This window comes from Rattus rattus, chromosome 16 (assembly GCF_011064425.1).
Source record: "Rattus rattus isolate New Zealand chromosome 16, Rrattus_CSIRO_v1, whole genome shotgun sequence".
Taxonomy (NCBI): domain Eukaryota; kingdom Metazoa; phylum Chordata; class Mammalia; order Rodentia; family Muridae; genus Rattus; species Rattus rattus.
Window position 1 is genome coordinate 1,060,500 of NC_046169.1, and position 25,965 is coordinate 1,086,464.

At 46.9% G+C, this 25,965-nt stretch overlaps 1 protein-coding gene across 3 annotated transcripts in view; it reads right to left on the reverse strand.

Moving 5' to 3' along the window:
- Window positions 1-272: 272 nt before the first annotated feature.
- Insr (insulin receptor) overlaps window positions 273-25,965 on the reverse strand; it is a 140,791-nt gene continuing 115,098 nt past the window's right edge. For 2 of the 3 annotated variants that reach the window (XM_032887234.1, XM_032887232.1), the window contains 11 exons: window positions 22,438-22,712; window positions 21,288-21,427; window positions 16,971-17,130; window positions 15,073-15,175; window positions 12,899-12,966; window positions 10,620-10,864; window positions 9,044-9,154; window positions 8,704-8,863; window positions 6,712-6,841; window positions 5,981-6,115; window positions 273-3,308 (listed from right to left, as the gene is read on the reverse strand). In XM_032887234.1, coding sequence (XP_032743125.1) covers window positions 2,954-3,308; window positions 5,981-6,115; window positions 6,712-6,841; window positions 8,704-8,863; window positions 9,044-9,154; window positions 10,620-10,864; window positions 12,899-12,966; window positions 15,073-15,175; window positions 16,971-17,130; window positions 21,288-21,427; window positions 22,438-22,712 — 1,882 coding nt within the window. In that variant the 3' untranslated portion in view covers window positions 273-2,953. The remainder of the gene's footprint in view (window positions 3,309-5,980; window positions 6,116-6,711; window positions 6,842-8,703; window positions 8,864-9,043; window positions 9,155-10,619; window positions 10,865-12,898; window positions 12,967-15,072; window positions 15,176-16,970; window positions 17,131-21,287; window positions 21,428-22,437; window positions 22,713-25,965) is intronic. The other variant, XM_032887233.1, reaches the window with a different exon arrangement.

The following is a 25,965-nucleotide window of genomic DNA, read 5'->3' on the forward strand; positions in this document are numbered from 1 at the left end:
AGGCTCTCCCCAAATACCCTTGTATTGGCTATTTCTGTAGGAGGTGCCCACACACAGCCTCATAAGTCTGAACAGGGAAAGAAATAACGGTCAGAGAACCAAGCTTCCCTTGCGTTCATGTCTGGGGGATTTCGTGTGACATCTGAAGGTGCTGGTTCACGGCCTCATCAGGGAAAGGAACATCCACTTTTCACCAAGACCCTAGATCAAGGGGCCTCTCAAAGAGGCCAAGTCATGACCTGAAGTGTGGCTTGTGTGTGAGAGCCCGTGGGTTTTTTTTTTAAAGGAGGTTATACTCAGAAGGATATCAGCAACAAGAAGACTCTGGGCTCACAGGAAGGCTCTAATGTTTTAATCCCAACTCTCTCCTTCAAAATTCTTCCTAGCCATGGCATTCAAAAATCAACTGGTACACAGCTCCCCAACTCGGAGAATGATTCGGCCAGAATCCGGAAGCCCCAGCATCTGTTACTGAACCACACGTTCTGACGAGACACTGAGGTAGACTGTACTGAGAAGAAGAAAATACCCACACTCACCTGCTTTTATTTTTCCTTGATAAAAAAAAATTTACATGCATACCATTTTTTTTACAAAAGTGATTTTTCAAGAGTGATTTTATATATTAAAATAAATACTTTCCCCAGTACTATAAGAAAACCTTTTGAATTAGAAAGGTGTGAAAATTTCTGCTAGTAGAGCATTGCTACAAATTTACTGTAAAAAGGAAAAATAACAAACAAACAAAAAAATATCCAGACCTAAGGTGTCTTCCACTGATGCACAGACCTCCTATTTACAAAGTGTTTTGGGAAAAAGTAACTGTAACTCTTGCTTCTTGTACCAATCACTGAGTTTCCTGGTAATCTTTCTGCGTGCTGCAATTTTTCTAATATAAATTTGACAGCAATTGACAACTAGGATTTATGTGTTCCTGTGTTCTCAACCAAGACTCAAGAGGGTTTGGGGGTGGCCAGTGTGTCTTTATCTCGTATCTCCTAGGGGATATCAAGGTATCAAATACTTGTGGGGAAACGCACGCAGGAAAGAACCTCCGGGAGGGTTTGGAGTTTGCCATAGTTGTCTCTCACTTGAGCAGCTGTGGTTTGACACAGAGAGGTTGCGAGTTCGTGTGCCTTCACCAGTTCTTGGTGGTGGGAAGGAAGTGTCCGATGTTCTCTCCTCTAGACTTTAGTCTCGAGAGACTGAAACATAAGCGCTTGAGAAATAGACTCAGGCGCTCCATCTGGCCCAAGCTGAGGTCTCTGGGCACCGAGAGCAGCTGTGGGGTGGGGTTTAGTGTGGAGAACAGCCAGATGCCCCAAAGGTGGAGGAGACCGACAGTGATTTGAAGGTGCACCTCCTCAGACACTGCTTAGTGTTCCCAGAGTCCAACTGTGTCACTGGTCTTTGGGATCTGAGTTCAGTATCTTTGAGCAAAGTGTAGGCTTTGAAGAAGTGAGGTACACAAGCAGAGAAAAACCCAAACACAGGTGTTCTGGAAGGCCACCTCGGCCCCAGGTAACCACCAGTGTATCCAAGCAAGGAACATCCAGTCAGTGTTACTATCTGAACCAGTCAAAAATCCAGTTACCCACAAATCCACAAGAACTCACCGAGTCCTAAAGGGCTAGCAGCTAATGTGGTGTAATTCCCAGAAAAACAAAAACAAAAACATGTGTTTCAAAGACCGAACACAGAGGCCACTCATGTATTGTCCCGTCTCCCCACACAGGCAGATGTGCCCACCACTTCCCCTGCTCCCAAGGAAATAATAACTTATTAGGCTCATGTCAAAGATCCCATAAGCTTTAAATATGTTACCAATATATTCTCAAAATTGTTGCCTTACTTCCTTCTACTGTGTGTGTGTCTGTGTGTGTATGTGTGTGTATCTGTCTGTGTGTCTGTGTGTGAATCTGTCTGTGTGTGTGTGTGTGTGCCCATGCATGCATGTCCTTTGTTTGATCTTCCAAAGATCCTCCATGAATCCAGACCAAATAATCATCCCTCTGTTTTTGGAAATCATCACCAAAGGGAAGGGGAAGAAGACACCTGAGCGAGTTCTGACGTGACTGAGGAGAATCTCTCGAGGGCACAGGCTCTCGGTTCATAAGAAGGAAGAGGACAATATGAGGTCACCCACTCCAAGCAGCGGGCGCTTCATGAGCCAAGTCACCAAGCATCAGTCCAGAGAAAATGTAACATACACACAGCCCCCACCCCACCCTGTGATCTCTAACCTGGACACAACACACACGCAAATGCACGCAGGTGTGCAGATGAGCACACACTTAGGAGTACACACCCTTTCCCAAAATAATAAAATATGAAAGCAGCAGCTATTGGTCAATTTGAGGAACTGATTTTGTGAATGAGGAAAAAAACAAAACAAAACTAAAATAAAATAAGCTCCTTCTCTCAGATTAATGAAACCTTCTCAAAGCCCAACCCCGCGAAAGCACGCAATTCCAGAACTGGGTTCTGTAGGTCAGGTTTGGTTTTTGTTTTGTTTTTCTGTCTGTTTCTTCTTTGCTTTCTGACTTGTGCTCCATAAATAAAGTCTGTCTTTGACAACTAACTATAACTCAGACACTAGCAGAAAAAAAAAATCTGTAAAAACAGGTGCATCCTTCCAATCTATGAGGAAAACACCAGCAACAACAATAAAATCTTGGTTTGATACCGTGGGGGCAGGGAAGGGAGTATGGAAACCCCAACCCCTCTAGGTTCACAGTTAGCCCTCCACAGGCTCGCAGGGTTGGCGACCACACCTGTGTGTTTTCAGGTCCAAAGACAAACAGAAATGTGTACGAACTATCTGTGAGCTCAGTTTCACATCTGGGTAGAGTCCTGATAATCCTGAGTTTCCTGGAGGCAGTCAAACTACAGAAGAGTTTTTAAAAAGAAAGAAAGAAAAGAAAAGAATCCTTCCCCGAGCGAGCAGGCGCTGTTAGGAAGGGTTCGACCTCGGCAGGGTGAGGACACGCCCATTCTTCTTGCCCCCGTTCATGTGGGTGTAGGGGATGTGTTCATCATAGGTCCGTTTGATGCTCAGAGAGGACCCTCCCTCCCGGCATCCAGCCTCTTCTCTCTGACAGTGAGAGGAACGATCCAAGGGGACATTCTCCATGTCCTCGAACTCCATCTCCAGCTCTTCACTCTCGGGAGCCTTGTTCTCCTCGCTGTAGAAGAAGGAAACTTCCGGAAAGCTGGGGTGGAGGTCGTCCTTGAGCAGGTTGACGATTTCCAGGAAGGTCGGCCTCATCTTGGGGTTGAACTGCCAGCACATGCGCATCAGGTCAGTGCTGTGGAGACAGGAACCAGGGCGGATACGTTTAAGTCAGGGGAGCCTTGGCCCTGGCTGTGGTTGTACGCAGAGCGGACAGTAAAGGCTAGATCAACAATTCTAGCGGGACTGAAAGCCGGTTTTGAAAAGCGAGCCAGCCGGACGGGGTGGTACATGCCTGTTATCTCAGCTACTCTGAAGGGTGAGGTCTGTCAGGTTAGAGAGACTTTCAGGCCAGTTTGGGCACCTTAGTGAGACCGGTGCCTTTAAGTACCAAGAGGGACAAAGCTCACTGGAGGAAGAAGGTCGGCAGAGGAGAGGAAAAAAAGAAGGGGAAATAGAAAATATTAGGGAAAGGAAGGAAGGGGAAGGGGAGAGGAAAGAGATGGGAAGGGGAATCACATAATGGAGCCCAAGAAGCTTTCAACTGGGAAAAGAGGGCCACTGAGGAAAAGTTTAGATTAGGTTGGGCTATGAACATACCTCTGGGGGGTTTGTCTTGATTGTTAATTGATGTGGGAAGACCCAGTTCTGTGGATAACACCACACCCTGGGCAGGGGGCTCCTAACTTCGTGAGAGTATCGACAGCAAGCGAGCATCGTTTCACACACTTCTCTCCCTCAGCTCTTCACGGAGGGCATGATGTGATAGCTGCTTGAGTTCCTACTTTGACTTGCCCATCAGTGATCCAACTAAATCCTTCCTCCCCTAAATTGGTTTCACTATGACAACAGGGATAAGAAAGGCCAGAAACTGGGCAGACACTGAACGTACATCACTTAGCACAATATGTGTCCCCTGTCTCTGACGCCTCGGTATTTGCTGTGATCATTCCTACCTGGGGCGACTTGCAGAGACCTAATGGTCACTCAAGGCTTAAAGACCCTTCGGGGAGCCTTGGCAGGTTCAACTGTATGGGCTAAACACAGGGGGCGAGTTTCCAGCTCCTTCCAAGGAAAATGCTCCACTCCAGGAGCAGTGGAGCCAAGTGGCATGGATTGAGACCTCTGAAATGGTGAACCACGGCTCAGTCTCTCCCCACTGAAGGAGAACTTCTCGGGGATTCCCTAGCGGTGAGAGCTAGTACAAAGGGTCTCGTCAGTGCACCTGGGAACGCCTATTCAAGCTCCAACCACACGGGGCCACTGTGCTGTCACTGTGCTGTCACTATTTACAACAGAGCCTTTAAGGGAAGGTTGTGCCCCTCTGCCCTGGGCTTAATTTATGTTCCAATTGCTGTGATGACCAAATGCCCCAATAAAAGACACAGGGGAGAAAGAGGCCATCTTAGCTCACACTTCCAGGCCGCAGTCAGTCCATCGGAGTGGGAAAGTCAGGGCAGTAGGGACTTAGCGCAGGTGGTCACATGACATGCAGTCAAGAGCAGATAGCCAAGCGCATCTGCTTGCTTTCCCCACTCTACAGAGCTCAGGACCCTCTGCATAGGAAATGGTGCCACCTGCAGTGTGCCCTCAATGACAGTTCTAGTGTCAAGTTGACAATCAAAACTAATCATTGCCGATAAGTTCCCCAGTGCTCAACCAGCTACAAACTGCTCTCATTAGGAGAGGGCCCTGATGAGGCAGTGTTCAGAGTATTTTGAACACAAAAGATAAATAAAGATAAAACACAAATCCAAGCCAGTGTGCGGAGACACCGATACAAACACAAATACGTTTATGAAGATTTGATAGCAATGAGGGACGGCTTAGTCGGTAAAGCGCTCACCTCTCAAGCCCGAGGACCTGAGTTAGAACCTCAGAACCTACATAAAGAAATGTATACATCTGGGGCTGGAGGGAATGGCACAGTGGTTGAGAGCACTGGCTGCTCTTCCAGAGGGCCCAGGTTCAATCCCCAGCACCTGCATAGCAACCCCCAACTGTCTGTAACTCCAGGTCTAGTGGATCCAACACCGTCATACAGACATCCATGCAGGAAAAACACCAATGCAAGTAAAATAAAAATAAATAAGCAATTTTAAAAAAATGCACACATGGAAAATCCCAGGGCTGGGTGACAGAAGCAGGAGGGTCCTAGGGACTCAGTGGCTGGCCAGCCAGCCTAGCTGAGTCAGTGAGCCACACCACACCAAGAGAGTCACGTCTCAGTGCAGATGAGCAGTACTTCTAAGGATGACGCCCTCCACACATGTGTGTACACACAGGCACACATCCGTGCATTCAGAAAAGATTTAAGGGGCTGAAGAGTTGTCTCAGGGGCTAACAGCATCTGCTTCTCTTGAAGCTGACTGAGCTTTAGTTCCTGGCACCCATGGATTGGTTCACGACAACCTGTAATTCCAGGCCCAGAAGATTAAACCCCCTCTTCTGGTGTCCTTGGGCACCACGTGTACATGTTATGAACATACGTGTAGGCAAACACTCCTGTAACTAAGGGGAAAATGAATCTTTAAAATGGATTTGACATGCATATGTATGCATGTAGACTGCATGACACATGAACAGGCATACATACATGTAAGCAGAAGCACATACGTAGGCACACGTGAAAATGAAAGTGGGCATGCAGGTTGCGACATGGAAATACAGTCCTGGGTATATTCTGTAGAAGCACCTGCGGGCATAAGACCTACAAACCGACCCCACGAATATGCACCTAAAATACACAGACACGGAACGTATGTAATGGGCAGACCCTCACACGCTCCAGATCTCTTCTATACTTACAGTCTCTCTGGACAGTTATCAGGGGGATCCAGATAGCCTCCATCCATGACAAATTTCAACACCTGTTCATTAGACAGGCCTTGGTAAGGTTGCTCAGCCAGGCTGGTGATTTCCCAAAGGACCACCCCAAAGGACCTGTCGATGACAATTGAGAGCGGTAAACCAAGAAGCCGATGAAACGTGCAGCAGTCTCTGTCTCGAACACATCCACGCACGCCCCTTATGGCTTACTAGGACTCTGTGGACCGATTACTAGAACAGGTGATGGACCGAGGCGATATCTCAGCTGGCAAAGTCCTTTCCGTCAGAGCACGGGTACCTGAGTTCAAGGCCCCAAACCCTCGTAAAAGAGCCGGATGTGCGGCCAGCGAGATGTCTCAGTGGGGAGCACTGGCTGCCAAGCCCAGTGGCCTGAGTTAGACCCTCAGGATCCATACGGTGGTGAGGGGAGAAGATCGATTCCCACAAGTTGTCCTTTGACCTCTACCTATGTGCTGTAGCATTGTCTCCCCTGGAACACACACACGCACACACATGCAAAATGATTTCTATTATAATTCATGAATAAATTCTTCTAAGACTATCCTCAGTCAACACATAAAGGTAGGCATCTACGAGAACACAGATAGACATACCTTCATTTCTGTATGGGAAAGGCAGGCTTTCCTGTCACCTCCTGATACCCACATTGGAGCCCGGCACCCACGCACACCCACGTAGGCGTGACTCACCACATGTCGGAAGAAGCAGTGAAGACTCCGTCCTTCAGGGACTCGGGTGACATCCACCTCACGGGCAGCAACCCCTTGCCCCCTTTCCGATAGTAATCCGTCTCGTAGATGTCTCTGGTCATTCCAAAGTCTGACAACAAACAGTTCACAGGCTTTTCAGGCCATCCTCCTAGCATCTTGAGTGCTCCACCCCTCCAAGCACCACTAGAGGTCCTGTAGGTGGCAGGCGAATTGGCCAAGAGGGGATTCTTGAGGTGTGTGGGAGGGTGTGGACGGAGAACAGGGGGGTCACCCTTCCCACCTACTCCTTTCCCAGTGCCCCACATAGACCTTTTTCCTTTCCCAGACAATCTGCTGCTCCCTCGACTACACTTGGGGTCTCCTTTTGACCTTGTCTCTTGCTGACACTCCCAGTGGGCAAGCCAGCCTCTCTGCCTCTGCGTCTCGCTCTAACCCATCTCACTTCTCATTTCCCTTTGCAAAGTCTTGGCTCACCTCCATGCCTTCCCTGTACATCCTCCGACCTGGGGCATCCTATTACACGAGGGCAGCTATGTGAACAGAATCACACTCCTCCCAGTTCTCATTGGTTTTGCTTCTTTCTTTCTTGAGACGAGCTCTAACATATGCCAGGGTAACTTTGGACTTGCTACAAGGCTGAGGATGACGTTGAGTTTTTGATCTTCCTGCCTCTACCTCCCCAAGTGTCCAGATACACGCACCACCACACTTGGGTTTGGAAGGGGGGGGTGGTCTTGTTGTTAATGTAGGATGTTTTTAGGATCATAAATATAGAATCATGTCCCATCTTCCTTCATATAGGTTGATGTCTTTGGGTGTATTCCTGTATGACTCCCATTGTTATGTAGAAAAATATCTCCTGGAATCATACATAGGTTCTTCTCTCTAATGTGTATGTGTGTGGGGCGGGTTGGGATCTTTATGGGACCTTGCCTGGTTGCAATTCTCACTGAGAGGCAGGCTTACAAAACTCGTACATGCCTGCTTCTTGGCTTTCAGCTTAACCTCACAGCTCACTGTCCTTGGGTCCCTCTATACCTGTCCTACGCACACATTCCAACCAGCATTCTAGACACTTAGCCTCTGCTTCTGTTTGTTGCCTCTTTCTTCTGCGTTCTCTGACTCAACCTTTGGTCTTGCCAGAACCTCTGCTAAGTTTCATAGTAAGTTTGAACTGTCATCTGAGCACAGGCCACAGGCTAGCGTCAGACAGAAAAGCCTCCACTAAAGAATTACCTATGTTGGACTGACCTACGGGCATGTCGATGGGGGATGTCTTGATTGCTAATTGATATAGGAGGGCTAGGCTCACTGTGGGCATCACCATTCCCTTGGAAGAGACTGCTGGGCTATACATGAAAAGCTAGCAAACTATGAACCAGAGCAAATCAGGAGGCAGCATTCTTCCATGGTTTCTATTTTAAGTTCTTTCCCTGGCTTCTCTCAGTAATAGACTACAAGGTGAAATAAATGCCTTCCTCCCCGAGTGGTTTTATTTATTTATTTATTTACTCACTTATTTTTGATAGAAACAAAAAGGAAACTAGAATAGAAATCTTAGCTTTCTGGGCTGGGAAAACACCCAGAGTGGGTAAAAATATTTTTCAGGCAGCAAAACGACCTGAATTTAGGACCCCAGAATCTGCCATGTGACCTACACCCTATAATACACAATACACACACAGTCTCTCAGTCTCTCAGTCTCTCAGCCTCTCTCTCTCTCTCTCTCTCCCACACACACACACACACACACACACACACACACAGTCTCCCCAGTCTCTCTCTCTCACACACACACACACTCACACACACACACACACAGTCTCTCAGTCTCTCTCTCACACACACACACACACACACACACACCCAGTTTCTCAGTCTCTCTCTCTCTCTCTCTCTCTCACACACACACACACACACACACACACACACACACACACACACACACACACACACGATTTGAAGACACACCTCCGATTTTGACAGTAAAATCATGGGCAACCATGCAGTTCCGAGCTGCCAGGTCCCGGTGCACAAACTTCTTGGCGTTCAAGTATGCCATGCCATCGGCAATTTCTGCTGTCATCTGAATCATTTCTTGCAAGGTAGGGGGAGGACGGCCTGGGTTGTTCTAAAGTCAAAACATGGGTTGCAGTTAGCACTCTGATTCCAACTAAATCATCTCTTACAGGGTGTGTGTCGGGGGCTCGGGGGTGTAGCCAGGGTCATTCTAAAGTCAAACATGGGTTAGCGTTTACCGAGGTTGGTATACTTAGATCGGGGGCCTGCTAGGGGCCTGGAGGCAGCTTACCTCAGCATCCGGCCGCAGAGAACGGAGGTGACTCTTCAGGTCCCCATGAGCCATCAGTTCCATCACTACCAATGTGGGCTGGCCTTTGGACACCACCCCAAGAAGGCGGACCTACAGAACAAGCATGGAGGTGACTTGACAGGGTCCAGGTTTTATAGTAAGTGACAATGAGCTCTCTGTCTGGTGCCTATAGCACACAGGCCACCCTGTTTGGATGAAGCATGGCCAGCCCTAGTCTAAGGGAACAAACAGACCCACTCGTATATAGAACATTCCAAGCAAACCTCACTGGCCTAGTGTGCCTCAGTATATAAACCATGTTCCTACCTCCAGACCTTTACAGTTCCCGCTCTCCGTAGCCTGTTCCCTCCCTCCCACGCACACGTGCTTCCGTCTCACACCCTTTAAGACTCTGCTCAATGGGGCTGGGGATTTAGCTCAGTGGTAGAGCGCTTGCCTAGCAAGCGCAAGGCCCTGGGTTCAGTCTCCAGCTCCGAAAAAAAGAAAAAGAAAAAAAAAAAAAGACTTTGCTCAAATATACTACAATCCTCTTCCCCTCACTTTAATTTCTCCCAGCATGCCGTACCGTTTGGGAACTGTCTTCCCTGAAATAGAATGTCTGAGAGGGAGGTCAAGAACTGCTTCAGTGTCAGCAAGAGCAAGGCATTTAGGTGCTGATAGCCAGCAGTTTCTAATGAGCTGAAGGAACTGAGGGGAGCTTCTTAAGACTGAGGAAGTAAAGAGGCTTACACTGTCCAGGAAGTAAATATTCATACATCTCAGAAAGTTCTTAAAATTAATAAGATTCACAAGACCACCACCAACAACCTTTCCAGGGTTGAATTAGTAGTAAAAGCTTTAGATAGAATAGATTCTACCATCTCGCAAGCTGCCTTTAAGTTGTGCAGAGAGCACGGATATTCCAGATTTCATGAGCCAACACTCGGGCGAGGATGGTTTTTGGTGATGTAGTTACTTATGCACGCCGTCCACACTCTTGTAGGTGAACCCATACTCTTAGGAATTGAAATAACCTCACTGGCTCACCAGTAGAGTTTTAATGTAGTCCTTTCTTTGGTCTAAATACCACATCAGAGGTGAATAAATTCTGTTCACCAGTCTGCAGTAGACATCACACAAAAGGTGGCCCTAAATAGCCCTGATAAGGATAAAAGGACATAAGGCTCGATGAGAAATCAAGAGCCCCCTCTGGGAACAGAAAGGCAGGGAAGGTTTGCTTGGCTTCGTGGAGAAGACTAAGGGTGGATATGAAGAGATAGACTTCCATGTAGTTAAGGGTTAACAGGGAAGTCAAGAAAAGGAAAGAAATCAATGGGAAAGTCTGAAATACAGAGAAAGATTCTAGAAAGTGACAGAACAGTCATAGAGTTTGATTCTGGGTAAGCTGGGACAAAATGAGATTGAGAAGGGAGTGATCACCTCCCCACCTCTTCAGGATGGGAGGCTTAATAGAATGGGGAGTGGGCACCAGTGTACCCCCAGTATCCTGGGTGGCCCTAGGCAGAACAAAGGACAAGCATGAAAGGACGTCTTTGCCCACCCCAGATAGACTCACCACGTGATGACAGGTGAAGCCCTTCATGACTGATGCCTCATTGAGGAACTCGATCCGTTCTCGAAGACTGGCTGACTCATTGACCGTCTTCACCGCAACACGGGTCTCTGCCTCACCCTTGATGATATCCTTGGCATTGCCTTCGTACACCATACCGAAGGATCCCTGCCCCAGCTCTCGGAGGAGGGTGATCTTCTCTCGAGGTACCTCCCACTCATCCGGAACGTATACGGAAGATGGAAAGACTACTTTTCACTTAGCTACACCGTATTGTCAGCCAACCTCTTAAGGGCCCCCAGACACCTCCCGCCACAATTTTTTCTTGAGCTATATACATATATTTCTTCATTGTGTGACTCGAGACATTGGTCTACAACCCAAAACAGGACAAACTTCTGCCACCACCAAAAAGAGGCTAGAGCATGAGCTGCGACTGGGTCAGGATCCTACTTAGAAAGGACTAAAATGATGCCCTATCCTCTGTCTGATTCCAGATCCCTGCTACTGAATGATATCTATTCCTGAGATGGTTAACACTGTGAATGTCATAGAATCTAGAACCGCCTAGGAGACAAGCCTTAGGGAATGTTTATGAAGGAAGTTTTTAGAATAAGTTAATTGAAGTTGAAAGACCCACCCTAAATGTGGGCAGCATCATCCCATAGGCTGGAATTCTGGACTAAAGAAAAAGAAAAAGTGTGCTGGGCGCCAGCATTCGCTGTTCTCTGCTTCCTAACGGTGGAGGTCGTGTGACCAGCGCCATGAATTGTCCGTCATGAAGAACTGTACAAGCCAACTGTGAGCCAAGATGAATGAAACCTTCTTCCCTTAAGCTGCTTTGTCAAGTATTCTGTCACAGTGATTACCAAAAATAACAGACACTTCCCATTGGAGCTGTTTGACCAAGTACCAATAGAACGGTAGAGGAAAGGATGTAGGTTAAATAAAATGGGAAAAAAATGTCTACGATGCCTAGAAAGTGGTAGGGTCTCTGTCCCTATCCTCAAACTCCTCTGATTCTCTTTGGTCCACAGAACTCAGCAAGAAGATGTTTTGCAGTCCACCTTAACTGTTAGGAACCCCCAGAGGATGCTAAGGAAGGGCACCAGGAGAGAAACCACATATAAGGAGAGATTTAACCTGTAGCTGTGGCTACTCCTGGGAACCACTCAGCCTGGCAATCAACGCACAAGTAAGTGGGGTTATCTATGCAAGGCAACAGCCTACAGGTCAAACACATTCGTGCCTTGAAAGTCAAACTGTGCTCATGCTACATGAGGTACTTTGAAGAAGAGAATGCCACATAACAAAGTCCTTGAAAAATAGGCATGCCTTCTCTCTAGAGGCCACTCGCTGCCCTTTCATGCGATTAGGAGTGGTTTGGATATCAACCCTAAGCTCCTACCATAAGCGTCAGTTAATATCCAACTACCGCCAGCAGTGAATGTCTCTGTGGCACTCACCCAGCCCCTAACAGCCCCGTTCTAGCTTCACTCCGTTGTCTGTGTGTATCTGTGGATGTACATTTGTGTCTGTGCACGCATTTATGTGCAGGTACACATGAGTGCTCGTGCCATGAAGGCCAGAGGTTGACACCAAGTGTCTTCCTTGATGACTCTCTACCTTCTTTTCTGAGACATGAACCCTCATTGAACCTGGAGCTCACGGATTAAGCCAGGCTGACTTGCCATTGAGCCCCACATCTCTGATCCCTCGGTGCTGGAATGACAGGTACTATCACGGCACCCGTCGTTTTACATGGGTCAAACCCAGTCCTCAAGTGTGGGCAGTGAACATTTCATGTACTGAGTCATTCCCTCAACATTATTATCTCTAATTCTCTTCTCTCAGTATCAAGCCATGGCTTCTAATTCCTATCTTCTCAGCATGAATGACAAGTTTGGTGGTGGGTTTCTGGCTCTGACCTTTCACACACTCCTATGGCTATGGCTCGAGGATTTTAGTCTCACATTCCAGCCTGCAGGTCCCAAGTAGATGGTACCAACTTAAAACAGGTGTAGACAACAGACCTAACAACAGGTCTAGACAACAGACCTAACAACAGGTCTAGACAACAGACCTAACATATCACAGTAGCAGAGCATCTGTGGCAAGGGCAGATGGACGAGCTCATCGCTCAAGGGGGCTTCTGGTCCTCTCTGGGATAGTTCTCCTCCTCCCTGTGATGCTAGCCTATCCTCAGATCTGACTTAACAGTGATGGTTAAGGAAACCAAGGGCTGGGTTCTAGAGTCCCACAGAGAAGGAGGTGGTGCTCACCATCACTGGCACTGAGGTACTCTGGGTTTGAAGAAGCGTACAGTGGTCCCATTGGCCCATCTGGCTGCCTAGAGAAGGAAAAGAGAAATACAGCATCTCGAATATCCCAAGGCATTCTGGACACTAGAAAGAGGCAAACGCTAAAAATCAGGAGTGGATTGTTCTATATTTTGTCCAAATTAGAGAAAGAGAGGGAAAAAAATGTCAATTAGTGTCCTGGCTAGCCTTCATTGTTAACCCCACACAACCTAGTGTCATTTAAGAGGAGAAGCCTCAAATGAAGAATGCCTAGATCAGACTAGTCTGTGGACATATCTACGAGAGTATGGATCTGTTAAACAGTAATACAGAAGGCCCAGCCACTGTGGGTGGCCGCATCCTTTGGCAGGTAGTCTGGGGCTGTATAGGAAAGCGAGCTGAGCACGAACCAGACAGTGAGACAGCAAGCGAGCCTCCCTCCACGGTTTCCGCTTCACGTTCCTACCTAATTTCCTGTCCCGATTGAGACCTGTAACCAAAACAAACCCTTTCTTCTCCCAAGCTCCTTTGGTGAAAACGTTTTATCATAGCTACAGAAAAGACCCCAGAACAATAAAGCAGACGGAATTTAAAAGAATGTCAGTTCTGCAACAACGACATAGTAAATGACAGAAAAACTTGTTCTGCCACGACTTAAAATTCACCTGATTAGCCAGAGGCTTCGCTTATAGTTTTCAAATATGAGTGCCTTTCTTAATTTTCGTCTTACTCTTTAATGAAAGGAAGAAAAGCAACAACAGTCAAGCCAGGAATGCTAATGCATACCTGTGGGTGGGGCGGCACCCTCCTGTGATCCTAGTATTTGGGAAGCTGAGGCAGGATGATCACGGTTCGAGGACAACCTTGGCTATTTGGCCAAAGAGCAAACAGAGCAAAGACAGAACTGGAAGCTACCATGTTTAGCAAAATAATCCAGACATAGAAAGACAAACACAGCTACAAATGATGTGACAGGAGATCGGGGACTAGGAGGGAAAAGAAGAGGCTCAAAGGAGGGGAGATGATAGGACAAGAGAGCATAACGGGGTAAAGACAAAGTGGTGGGTTTCTTTCCCACCTATATAAATTGTGTGTGTGTGTGTGTGTGTGTGTGTGTGTGTGTGTGTGTGGTGTGAAAACAGAAAGAGAAAGGGTATGGGAGAGGAGCAAAGAAGCGTACCTATCAGGAAGAACAGTGATATATAGGTATGGAAACACCACAATGAGACCCATTATTACGTAAGCTAGCTAAATCAGTAAAACAAGGAAAATCAACCATGTTAATGCTTCGGACTGTGAAATGCGCACACACACACACACACACACACACACACACACACACACACACACACCACCCCCACCACATATCTGAACACTCGGCTGCCTCTGGTGGTGCTGCTTTGGAAGGCTATGCCCAGGGGTGGAGCCTGGATGAAGAAGGGGTGGAGCCTGGATGAAGAAGGGGTGGAGCCTGGATGAAGGGGTGGAGCCTGGATGAAGAAGGGGGGGAGCCCGGATGAAGAAGGGGTGGAGCCTGGATGAAGAAGGGGTGGAGCCTGGATGAAGAAGGGGTGGAGCCTGGATGAAGAAGGGGTGGAGCCTGGATGAAGAAGGGGTGGAGCCCGGATGAAGGGGTGGAGCCTGGATGAAGAAGTATGTCACCGAGGACCAGCTTTGAGGATTTTGCACCCAAGGCCCAATCTCTATTCTTTCTCTACTTCGTGTGTTTGGGTGAATTGTGAAGGACCGTACTCGGTCTCCTGTAGCCAGGTCTTCCCTTTCACGGGAGAACTGTAAGCTGAAGTCAGCCTTTCCTCACCGAATGGCTTATTGTCAGGGTACTCTATCCCAGCATCCGGAAAGTACGCGATTCATGTTTGCATTGAATTATACGTGAGCATCAGGTGCAGCTCTGAGGCTGCAGGTACTAAGAGCTGGGAAAAAGAATTCCATGGAAGCAGGTAGGGAGAATCAATGAATCAAAGAGAATTGTAATACAGAGTATACTATAATATCGTAAAACAAACTTACCTTAACTGAAACAAAGCACATCCTATGTGAATAGAACTTAGCTCTGTCTAACTCAATATTTATGTATTCTTTCCGCCCAAGCGAGTCAGTTGTTAGCCATTTGCCAGCATACTTCCCTTGCTTACCTCTTCCTCAAGAATAGATAAATACTTCCGATCACGACACTGAAGAGGAAGACGAAGATGAGGGGCCCAATGATAATTTTGGCAATATTTGATGGGACATCTACTGCAACGGAATAAGAAGGTACAGGATTAGCATCGCAATGAATCGATGGTTTAAGAAATAAAAACTACACCACTAAACACAAGCTGTCGTGGGTCACACCTGTTATTGTACCACCTGCTGTAGGGGTGGGAACTTGAGGCAAGAGGGCCACGAGTTCAAGGCCACCCTGGGCTATTAAGCAAAATCCTAGGATATTTCCAAGCAAGACAGGGTCATTGCATCCATGAACTCACAGGATGTGGGAGCCATTGGTAATTGATGCCTGCTAGGAGAGGAAGTCTTCAGGGACATGGCCAGGGAGAAGCTCCTCACATTCCAGGAGACGACCCCACACCTGATACATATACTGGCAACTCAAGGGCACATAGCGGACTCAGGTTGGTTGGTTTGTTTGCTTGTTTGCTTGTTTGTTTAGAAATCATGTGTGTTTGAAAGGAAAGAGTGGTGAGAGATGGCTAAGTCAATAGAATGCTTGTATTGTAAACATGGGGACTTGCGTTAGAGACCCACATAGAAACCATGTGAAAAACCTGGGTATGTTGTTACATAGTTGCATTCAAAGTACTGGTGAGGCAGAGACAGGCTGATCCCTGGGGCTTTCTGCACTCTTCTGACTGAGTCGTCTCCCAGCCCATGAGTTGACTGAGCCATCTCCCAGCCCATGAGTTGACTGAGCCGTCTCCCAGCCCATGAGTTGACTGAGCCATCTCCCAGCCCATATGTCAAGCCTTGGCTATTGCTTCATCAGGGCATCTGTCAGCCGTTCTGCCCTGACAAACCCTACTTCCACTTTCCCTGTTTCCTTGCTCCTGCCAGCCGCCAGCCCCCAGGATGTATTTGTCCGTGCTGATGGTTGAATGTGAGTGGAGAGATGACAATGGTCTAGTTACATGCCTTTGTGTGTCCCTGCTTCCTCTCTTGTTCTTTAAGAGAAGGGAGGCTATAATCAGGACAAAGGGTTCTCTAAAAAAATTATGAAAATTATCATTTTAAATTCTTTTAGAATTTTTAGCATATTGTTTAACAATTTCATACATATGTACAATGTTTCTTAATCATATTCACCCCCATGATTTATGATTTTAAAGTATATATTCCTTTCTATTATTAGTGTGTGTTTGTGCATGCCTGTGTGTGTGTGTGTGTGTGTGTGTGTACACATGTGCACTACTTGCCTATGGAGGCCAAGACGTCTACATCATGTATCTATTATGTTCCATGTTGTCTTTTTTGTTGTTTTTATTTTGTTTTGTTTTTGAGGCAAGTTCTCACTATGTAGCCCCTACTAGCCCAGAACTCACTATGTAGACCAGGCTAGCCTAGAACTCTGCCTCTCTCAGCCTCCGGAGTGCTGGGTCACTTCTTTATTTCTTTTCTTTTTAAGATTACAATATAATTATATCATTTCCAATTCCCCTTACCCAGCTTCGAACCCTCTCGTATCCCCCTCCTTGCCCTTCAGGCTATTCTTTGAGGCAGCACCTTTCAATGAACACAGATCTCACCAGTTGGCTAGACTGGCTGACCACTGAGCCCCAGGGACCTGCCTAGTTCCACCTTCCCAAATTGACATTACACATTGAGTATGGGCATGCCCACATTTTTAAGTGGATGACGAGGATGTGAATTGTTGGTAGAAAGGGTTGGCAACCCTAGGGCTGGTCATTTTGCAGTTTCTGGTTGATCCAAAGTTAAAGTCCCTATAGCTTCCATCGGCATCACTCCCTAAACTGTTCTACCAGTCCTACAGCACCAAGCACTGACCCAACCACTGCAGGTTGCTTTGGAGACTCACAATAATCAGTCACATAAAAATAGGTGGGTTCTGTCCAGGAGCCATTTCCTGCCAGAGAGGTAGCCCGGACTCGAACACTGTAGTTTCCTGGGGAGAGCCCTCGAAGCCTGCAGCCCCGCTCCAGGGCAAAATGCTTCCGGGAGACACAGAGGTGCAGCTCCTGAAAGAAGAGAAGATGGTTAGTTGAGTTTTGCACACCCGGGCACATGCCTCCCAGGTAGGGACATCACAGTTGGGCTCCCACTCAGAGGAAGTGGAGGGAGCAAAAGGCAGAAGGGTTTAAACCTGTAGGAGGCTTTGAGAAATAATTTGTTCATTTGTTTCCATTTTTATTTGCAGGCAGGGTCGGAGGGATGCTTTTGTTTTCTTCAGACAGGGTTTCATGTAGCTCAAGATGGTCTCCACCTCATGATTTGGAGGCCAGTTCTCTGCCACTCAGCCAGCCCCCCAACCCCTCACCTGGGGATTTGGAGCAAAGACTCTACCCCTGAGCCACGCCCCAGCCCCTCGCTTACATTCTAGTTAAGCACCCACCACTGAGAGCTTGTCTCAAAAGAAAAAGCAAATGGGGATCTGGGGAAAGGAGCGTCTGCAACCAGCCAGTCAGGAGCTTGAGGGATTCAGCTTCTGAGTGGCTATCGCTGGAGCCGGTTTCATGGTGATGGAACTTCCCCTGAGTAACCCATACTTCTGTAAGCAACCCCAAGCAACTCACTGGTTCACTAAGCTAAACCTGGGTGGGGTCATTTCTTTAATCTGTCCTTGGTGCTCTATCTGGGGTAAAGAGACATTCGTTTGTGTCCCACTTGAACACAGAACCATTTGACTCTAAAACTTCTCCCCTTGCCCGCCCCACCACAGTAGGATATTTTGTTGAGGGATCCAGCAGTCAGAAACAAGGGGTGCCCCACCCCTGTTGCTCCCAGCTTCATAGAAAGAGCTGGAAAGCAATAATGGAGCGGTGGTTCAGGTGGTAGAAAGCTTGCCTAGCATGCATGGTGCCCTGCGTCCCGTCTCAGCCCCACGTAAACCAGGCGATGTACATGCGTGCCACCCAGCATGGGAAGATGGAGTCACGAAGTGTGGAAGCTCAAGGCCGTTCTCACTCACACTGGCTACATGAGAAGTTGGAGGCCAGCATTGTCTCAAAAAGAAGGAGGAGGAGAAAAAGAAGAAGAGTTGGTATCCCTCCAAAGATCTATTAGGATAGGACATAAATAAAATGGGGGCGCACACCTCTGCTAAGCATGCAGCCAAAGATAAGCCCAGAGCTCATTAGGAGGAAAGCCATTTCCCTGGGGAATGACTTGGTCAAGCCTGCAATGGCCACGCCCAAAATTCCAAAACAGTTCCATCGCTCATCTCTCAGGCAGAGAACTGGGCTGGCAATGTTTTAAGAGGTGGAGAGTATGGAAGAGAAAGAAAATGTAAGAACCCATGTGCTCATCATGTGACATTACTACGGAGAAACGAATGAGCTGAGCAGGTAGCAGGAGGTAGGTGGGTGACTCAGTTCTGAGGGTCTTCCAGGTTGATTGAGTCATTAAGCAGAAAAGGACAGATGAGCAGCTTCAGAAGCCCAGGATAGTTGCTGGGGGCTCAAGGGGAGCCTGGTCTCTGACGCTAGATAATTACCACAGATACATCCAGGGGTAGAGCAAGAAAGGGATGCAATAGAAAATTCTGGACCATAACTGTTCTCCATGGGCATACAACATACAGACATACACACAGACATACAATACATAGAAACACAGATATACACCATATGCACAAATATACACACAGAGTAGTCATGGACACATCACACACAAGAGACAGATATACCACACAAAGAGCACACATCATCACATCATATACATATTTACACAAAACGGGGGGGGGAGAGAGACAGACACAGAGAAACACAGAGACAGGGAGAGGGAGACAGAGGGAGAGGGAGGGAGAGAGAAAGACAGAGACAGAGAGACAGAGAGAGACACAGAGACAGGGAGAGGGAGACAGAGGGAGAGGGAGAGACAGAGAGACGAGCAGAGAAACTTGATCAAAAGTAAAAAAGCTCAAGTTGGAGAGATAGCTCAGCAGTTTATAGCACTTGCTGTTCTTGTAGAAGGCCCAGGTTTGGTTTCATTGTCCATATTGAAAGGCTTGCAATCATCTGTAAATCTAGATCCAGGAGATCCAGTACCTGCACATATTCCCACCATACACATGAGGTATACACAAGTAAAAATAAGTCTTAGGGAAGGAAGGAAGGAAGGAAAAAGAAGGAAGGAGGGGAGGGAGGGAGGGAGGAAGGAAGGGAGGGGGGGGGGGAAGGGAGGGAGGGAAGGAGGGAGGGAGGGAGGAGGAGGGAGGGGGAGGAAGGGAGGAAGGGGAGGGAGGGAAGGGAGGGGGAAGGGAGGGAGGGAAGGGAGGGAGGGAGGGGAGGAGGGAGGGAGTGGAGGAGGGAGGGAGAGGAGGAGGGCGCGGGGGGGGGTGGAGGGGGGGGGTGGAGGGGGGTGGGAAAGGAGGAGGAGGGGAGGGGAGGGAGGAGGGAGGGAGGGAGGGGAGGGAGGGAGGAGGGAGGAAGGGAGGGAAGGAGGGAAGGGAGGGAGGAAGGGAGGGAGGGAGGAAGGGGGGAAGGAGGGGAGGGAGGGAGGGGGGAAGGGAGGGAGGAAGGAAGGGAGGGAGGGAGGGGAGGAAGGGGAGGGAGGGAAGGGAGGAGGGAGGAGGAAGGAAGGAGGGAGGGAGGGGGAGGGGAGGAGGAGGGAGGGAGGGAGGAGGAGGGAGGGGGAGGGAGGAGGAGGAGGGAGGAAGGGAAGGAAGGAAGGGAAGGGAAGGAAGGAAGGAAGACCAGATTGTAGATTTGTCACTGTTAAAGGGCAACCTTTGGTTGCCAAAGGGAAGAAAGAGTCCTAAGAGGAAACCTCTCTACGTTTGAAGATTTATTATACTTTACTAGAACCTGGAAAGTTTCGTGAAGTCAGGTTTGCTATATCAAGGGCAAATTCTGGCACACAGGTATGCTCAGTCCGCCATGTGTTATGATAAAGTTTTATTGGCTCAGGGTTATATTTCCTTAGGGCTCGTGTTGCCGTCAGCTTACTTAGTCAGCTGCACAAACATGAGTACCTTTTCAGACCTGGACCGTCCTTGTGAAAGGTGAGTATTCAGCTCGCAGGGCCTCTCTGGCGGCACAGAAGCAGCTGTCAGCTCACCATGTTCCCTTTGGTAGCTGAGCTGCGACTTCAGGTTTCCGACTAGATTCTTACCATCTCTGCACCCTCCCATCAACCCCCACAGTTGTTGGTGTAGCAGGAGGCACAAAAGAAAGATTAAAGTGATGCACTCAGAGTGGGATGAATTTCTAAAGTAGAATGAGCCTTGTCCTGTGAGAAAGGACAGAAATCCGAGCAGCCCTCCACCCAGCTTGAAGGATACAACTGAACATCTTGCCCAAATATGATGGAGGACCACACAGGAAACACAGTTAAGTGAGTAAAGCACTTGAAGCAGAGCCCGATGACCTGAGTTCAATCTACAAAACCCCACACAGTAGAAGGAACAAGCTGACTCCCCAAAATTGTCCTCTGACTTCCTCAGGCAGGCTATGGCATGGCCACATACTTCCCTATCCCTCTACACACAATAAATAATTTAATTTTAAAAGAATTTAAGTGATAAAAGAAATAAAAGGTTCTAAATTGGCATTTCTATCCATCTCCCTGGGAAGACTGCATCAAAAACATGAACTCTAATAGCAGAGCATCTGATGTGGGAAGCTTTGGATAACTTGAGAAACTTGGAAAGTTCCTGCCCAGTATTGTGTAGCAACTTTCAACAAATTAGAACATTCCAATCTGGGTAGAAATTTCTTAAGACTCAGAAAGTTCTAAAGAGATGCTCTGTAAGGCTCAGGAAGTCAACCACTCACAAGTCTCAGGAAGTCCCTGAAACTTCTAGGATTCTCAAGGCCTCATCTTTCCTAAGATTAAACAGGCAGATGGACTACTGAGGAGAGGAGACTCTAACTGGAAAAGCTTCCTGCAAAGTCCTTCAGAGAGCTCCAGGGTTCCAGCTTTCATGATTTATCATCCATGATGAGAGATGGGTTTTTGGTGATGTACCTGCCATTGAGTTATCTCTCTGCCTAGAAGTAAGCCCACACCCATATTACTATAAGTAACTACCAATAAAAAGGCATTGGCTCACCACATTGGATTTTGGTAGTATTCTTAGTTTGGTCTGTCATTTGGTCCCTGCTTGGAGTGAGTAGACATTTGTTCACATCTCCCCCAGAATCGCACCATACAGCAAAAGACCTGGAATCCTTACCTCATCACCATATCGCCGATAGCTCACTTCATATAGCACAATCAGACCATTAGGTTCCTTTGGCTCTTGCCACATTAAGTGTACAACATTGTTCTCAAAGATTTCATGGGTCACAGGGCCAACGATGTCATCTGCCTTAGCTATAAGAAGCAATTAAAGGGTCAGATATGACTCGAATCAAATTCTATTGCTGCCACCCACAGCTAAAAGATCTGGTTAAAGCTGGCTAAGTAATTTTCCCATGTCTTATTTTCTTCAGCAAAAAATATAGAACTCATGGAGTAAGAAAATATCTCAGTCAATAAAACCTAAGTTTAATCCTCAGAACCCACATAAAAGCGCTGGAACACAGTGTTCTAGTAGCCTCAATGTTGAAAGGACGGAGACAAGCAGATTGCTGAAACTCATTGCCCAGCTAGTTAGACCTAATCAAGTACTAGGTCCATGAGCGACCCTGCCTCAAAAAAACAAACAAACAAAATACCAAAAAAAAACCTCCCAAAGATAAATGGTACCTCAAAAAAGGTGCCCAAGGCTAATTTTTGGCTTCAACATACACAGGTACACACATGAACACATACAGAGAAAATATTATGATATGGTGTGAAATGGTTCATGTTAATTGCCAACCTGACAGGATCTAGAATCAAGTGAGATGGGAACCTGAACTTGTCTGTGGGGAATAATCTTAATTATGTTCACTGAGTTGGGAAGGTCCACTTTGGGTGGCACCATTCCCTACCAAGGGTCGTAGACTGTTTAAATGGAGCTGAATGCATTTGCTGTTCTCTTCTTACTGTGAATGTGATAGAACCACGTGCTTCAAGCTCCTTCTATACTCACTTCCCAGCCACAGTGAACTAAAATAAACCCTTCCTCCTTTAGGTTGATTTGTCAGAGGATTTTTATCACAACAATAAGTAAAGAAACTAAGACATCAGGAGACACTTGAGTAGACATGAAAACTCCTTAAACCTAGGAGTTCAATTGCAAACATCGGTAACAAAGCAAGATACCCATGTTAAAACAAAAGCAGTAAATGAGGACACTTTTAAGAACACATCTACACTGTGTAGCAGGGAGACAGCTAGTCTGTGGCCAGTTGGGTCTCCAACCTTTTAAAGTGTTTCCCAGAGGAAGGCAAGCCCACCTTCAGGCATGGTCCGGGCACTGACGTAGGCAGCCACGCTGCACCTCTCTTCTGGGGAGTCCTGATTGCATGCCTGCAGCTCAATGCGGTACCCAGTGAAGTGTCTCAGGCCAGAGATGACAAGTGACTCCTTGTTTACTACTTTCTCAAATGGTCTGTGCTCTTCGTGGCTTGTGGGCGCGATGGTGGAGGAGATGTTGGGAAAATCTGGAAGTGTGGGCGTAGTGGCTGTCACATTGCCCACCTCTTCAAGGGATCTTCGCTTTCGGGATGGCCTGTAAGAAGAAACCATGGTGGGGGTCATAACGTCACCTTCTTAGAATAAAATGAGACTGGAGAAAGCGACGCTTAATTAATAAAAAAGAAAGAGACAGGGTAGAAGGAAAGTACAGGGAACACAAATTAATTTCCACACAGATGCCCTTCTCAGAGACATTGACAGTGATGGCACACCCATCCTGTGGGTGTTCTTGGCTACAAGTCTACCTCAAAGCCCCTCACTATGCATAATTGAAAGTTTTCCAATTTTCTAAAGAAAGGGCAATTAGGGGCAGGGTTAATAAGATTTGGAAAGTACGCAAGAGTATATAGCTGTTTCGGGGTGGGGTGAATCAATTTGTGTGGGGATAGTGTGTGCATGTGTGCACGCATGTGTACACATGTGGTTATATTGATACGCGTGTAGCTCCACGAGGAGGCCAAAGGACAACCTGGATTGTTGTTCCTAAAGTGCTGCCCATCTTTTAAACTTTTTCCTTAAAGCAGTGTCTCTGACTGGCCTACAACTCACCAAACAGGCTGAGTGAGTGGTCATTTAGACCCAGAAAACCACCTAGCTTCCCTTCCCCAGCACCAGGATTACAAACATGAGTCACCATGTTGGGCCTTTTTGCTCTGTCTTACTTTTAAGTGTTTGTATGTATGTGTGAATATATGCACGTGAGTGCAAATGCCACCAGAGTCCAGAAGTCATCAGATTCCCTGGAGCCGGAGTTATAGGCAGATGTGAGCCACTTGTTGTGTGTGCTGGGAGTTGAATTCAGGTCCTCTACAACTGCAGGAAGCATTTTTAATCACTGAGCAACCTCTCCAGCCTCCAGAGGCTCTTACTCAGTTCCTCCTAAGCACGAGGGGAGACATTCCACTAACTGAGTCATTATCCGAGGCCCCACACTGTCATTCAAACATGCACTGTGCATAGAGGCCACTGTGGGACTTGAGACACAAAGCACCTATCCTTGGTAGTAAAATCTTACCACTGTGGTTATAGCAAGAAAAAGAAATACCTATCCAGTTGGCAGATGGCTCCTGCCCCTAAAAGATACATTGAAAAAATAAATAAATAAATGCTGAGAGAGGACGCTGAGCTGAAGAGAGAAAGTCGTGGGGAGATGTAAAGTCTTCACAACTCCCATGACTCTCTGCACTGCTCCCTGCACAATTACGTTTGTTTATAAAATGTGGGACTGTGATGAAGTTCCAGCTAGCTGCAGGCTGCACTTGCCGCGTGGGAAACAGTCGCTGACTTAAAGAATGCATTTAGAGAGTGTCCTGAACACCCAGAGGACCTGAGTAGCTTTCCAGCACCCATATCGGCGGCTTACAACAGCTCCACAGGATCCCACACCCACCCTCTCCTGGCTTCTGTGAGCACTTACGCACACGGCACGTGCTCGCCCGGATGTACAGAGAGACGGAAAATAATCTCTTGTTAAAAGTCTTAAGAGGAAGGACAGTTCTGGTTTGGTTTGGATTTTCTTCACTTAACATTAGGGTTTTCTCCTCTCAACTACAGATGGCGCATGTGCTCCTTTAAAATAAAAACTTATTTTCTGAGAATTTCATATATGAGTATTGTAATTTATGTAATTTCCACCAACTCCTCCCATGTCACCTACTCCCTCTCAATACGTTTTCTCCTTTAATTATTATTGATACAAACATATTATACATATGTATTTATATGGACATACATACATATACACATGCATAACTGTCAATCATTTTGACACATGAATAGATTATACAAGTGTGTATTATTTGTACACACACACGTATTTATAACCTATGGGGTCCACTTATTGTTGCTCATATGTACATGTGTCTAGGGCCGACACCCCAAGACTGCATAACCAATTGGGGGCTCATATCAATTAATGGGTGACCTATCTTTCAGTTAACCATTTTCAATAAAGTGTTTTAAATACATCTAACAGGTTAAGATTTACTTTAAAGATACTCTGTAACTGCGCGCTGACTGCAGTACAATGTGAATATCACTGTTTAAAGATTTATTTTACTTTAACTGCAGGGCATGCCTATGTGTGTAGTGCCCACAGAGCCCAGAAGAGGGCAGGGGTTCTCTCAAAAGGAGAAGAGATGGCTCAATGGTTAGAAACACTGGCCGCTCTTACAGATGGTTTAGCTCCCAGCATCCACGTGGCATCGCAGCTCTCCCTAACTAACTCCAGTCCCAGAGAATTCAGTGCTCTCTTCCAGCATCTGCTGGCACCAGACATGTACACAGTACATAGATACACATATGAGTGAAGAATCCAAACACATTAAAATAAAAATAAGTAAATCCTTAAACACGATATGAAATATAAAGGCTACTGTTAGTGAATGACTCCTGAGGAAGAGTATCAACGAAACCTCTGAACTCCATCCATAAACATGACTTCATTATCCAGCGATCTCATATCAAACCAGTAGCGTTAAGCAGAGAACGCCTCCACCACTTCCTTGGAAGGCTGTGATTCCCTGCTGTGGGGTGGGCAGAGTTCTGCATCCCACCATGCGCAGGACGCTCCTCACCCCACTGAGCAATTGAGCCCCAAGCATCAATTGGGGGTTAGATGAGAAACCCAACTTAGAATGAAGGCCACACAACTCTAGACCTTCAATGACAACAGATTTTATTTCAATTGGCCACTAGAGGTCAGATTAGGCCTGAAAATAGGTAGCACTATAGACAGCTATAGAGATTAGATGGATGGATGGATAGATAGATAGATAGATAGATAGATAGATAGATAGATAGATAATAGGCAGATAGATAGATAGATAGATAGATAGATAGATAGATAGATAGATAGATAGATAGATAGTGACAGATGATAGGCACTGTGGATAGATTATGGATTAGATAGATGATAGATTAGATTAATAGATACATAGATAAATTCTAGATTAGATTAATGATAGACAGACAGATATACTAGTAATTCTTGCCTGGTATTGTGAACATAGTCAACCCCTGAGCTAGGAAAGCCATAGATCGCAGGTGTTGCTGCTTTTCTGAATAGTCATGCTGTCAAACAGCCTTCTACCTGTTTGTGTTTAGATCTCCAGATCTGTGCTGCTCTCGGCCTTGGTCGAGAAGCTTCTTGTTGCAGTGAGTAGTAATGGACGCAGGGACTCACCAGAGTTCGGACTGCTGACCGTCAGTGAGTATGAGACTCAGCAGTAGGTGGGACATTATATTAACACCACCCCAAGTCTTGGCGGTGAAGAACCTACGAGAGT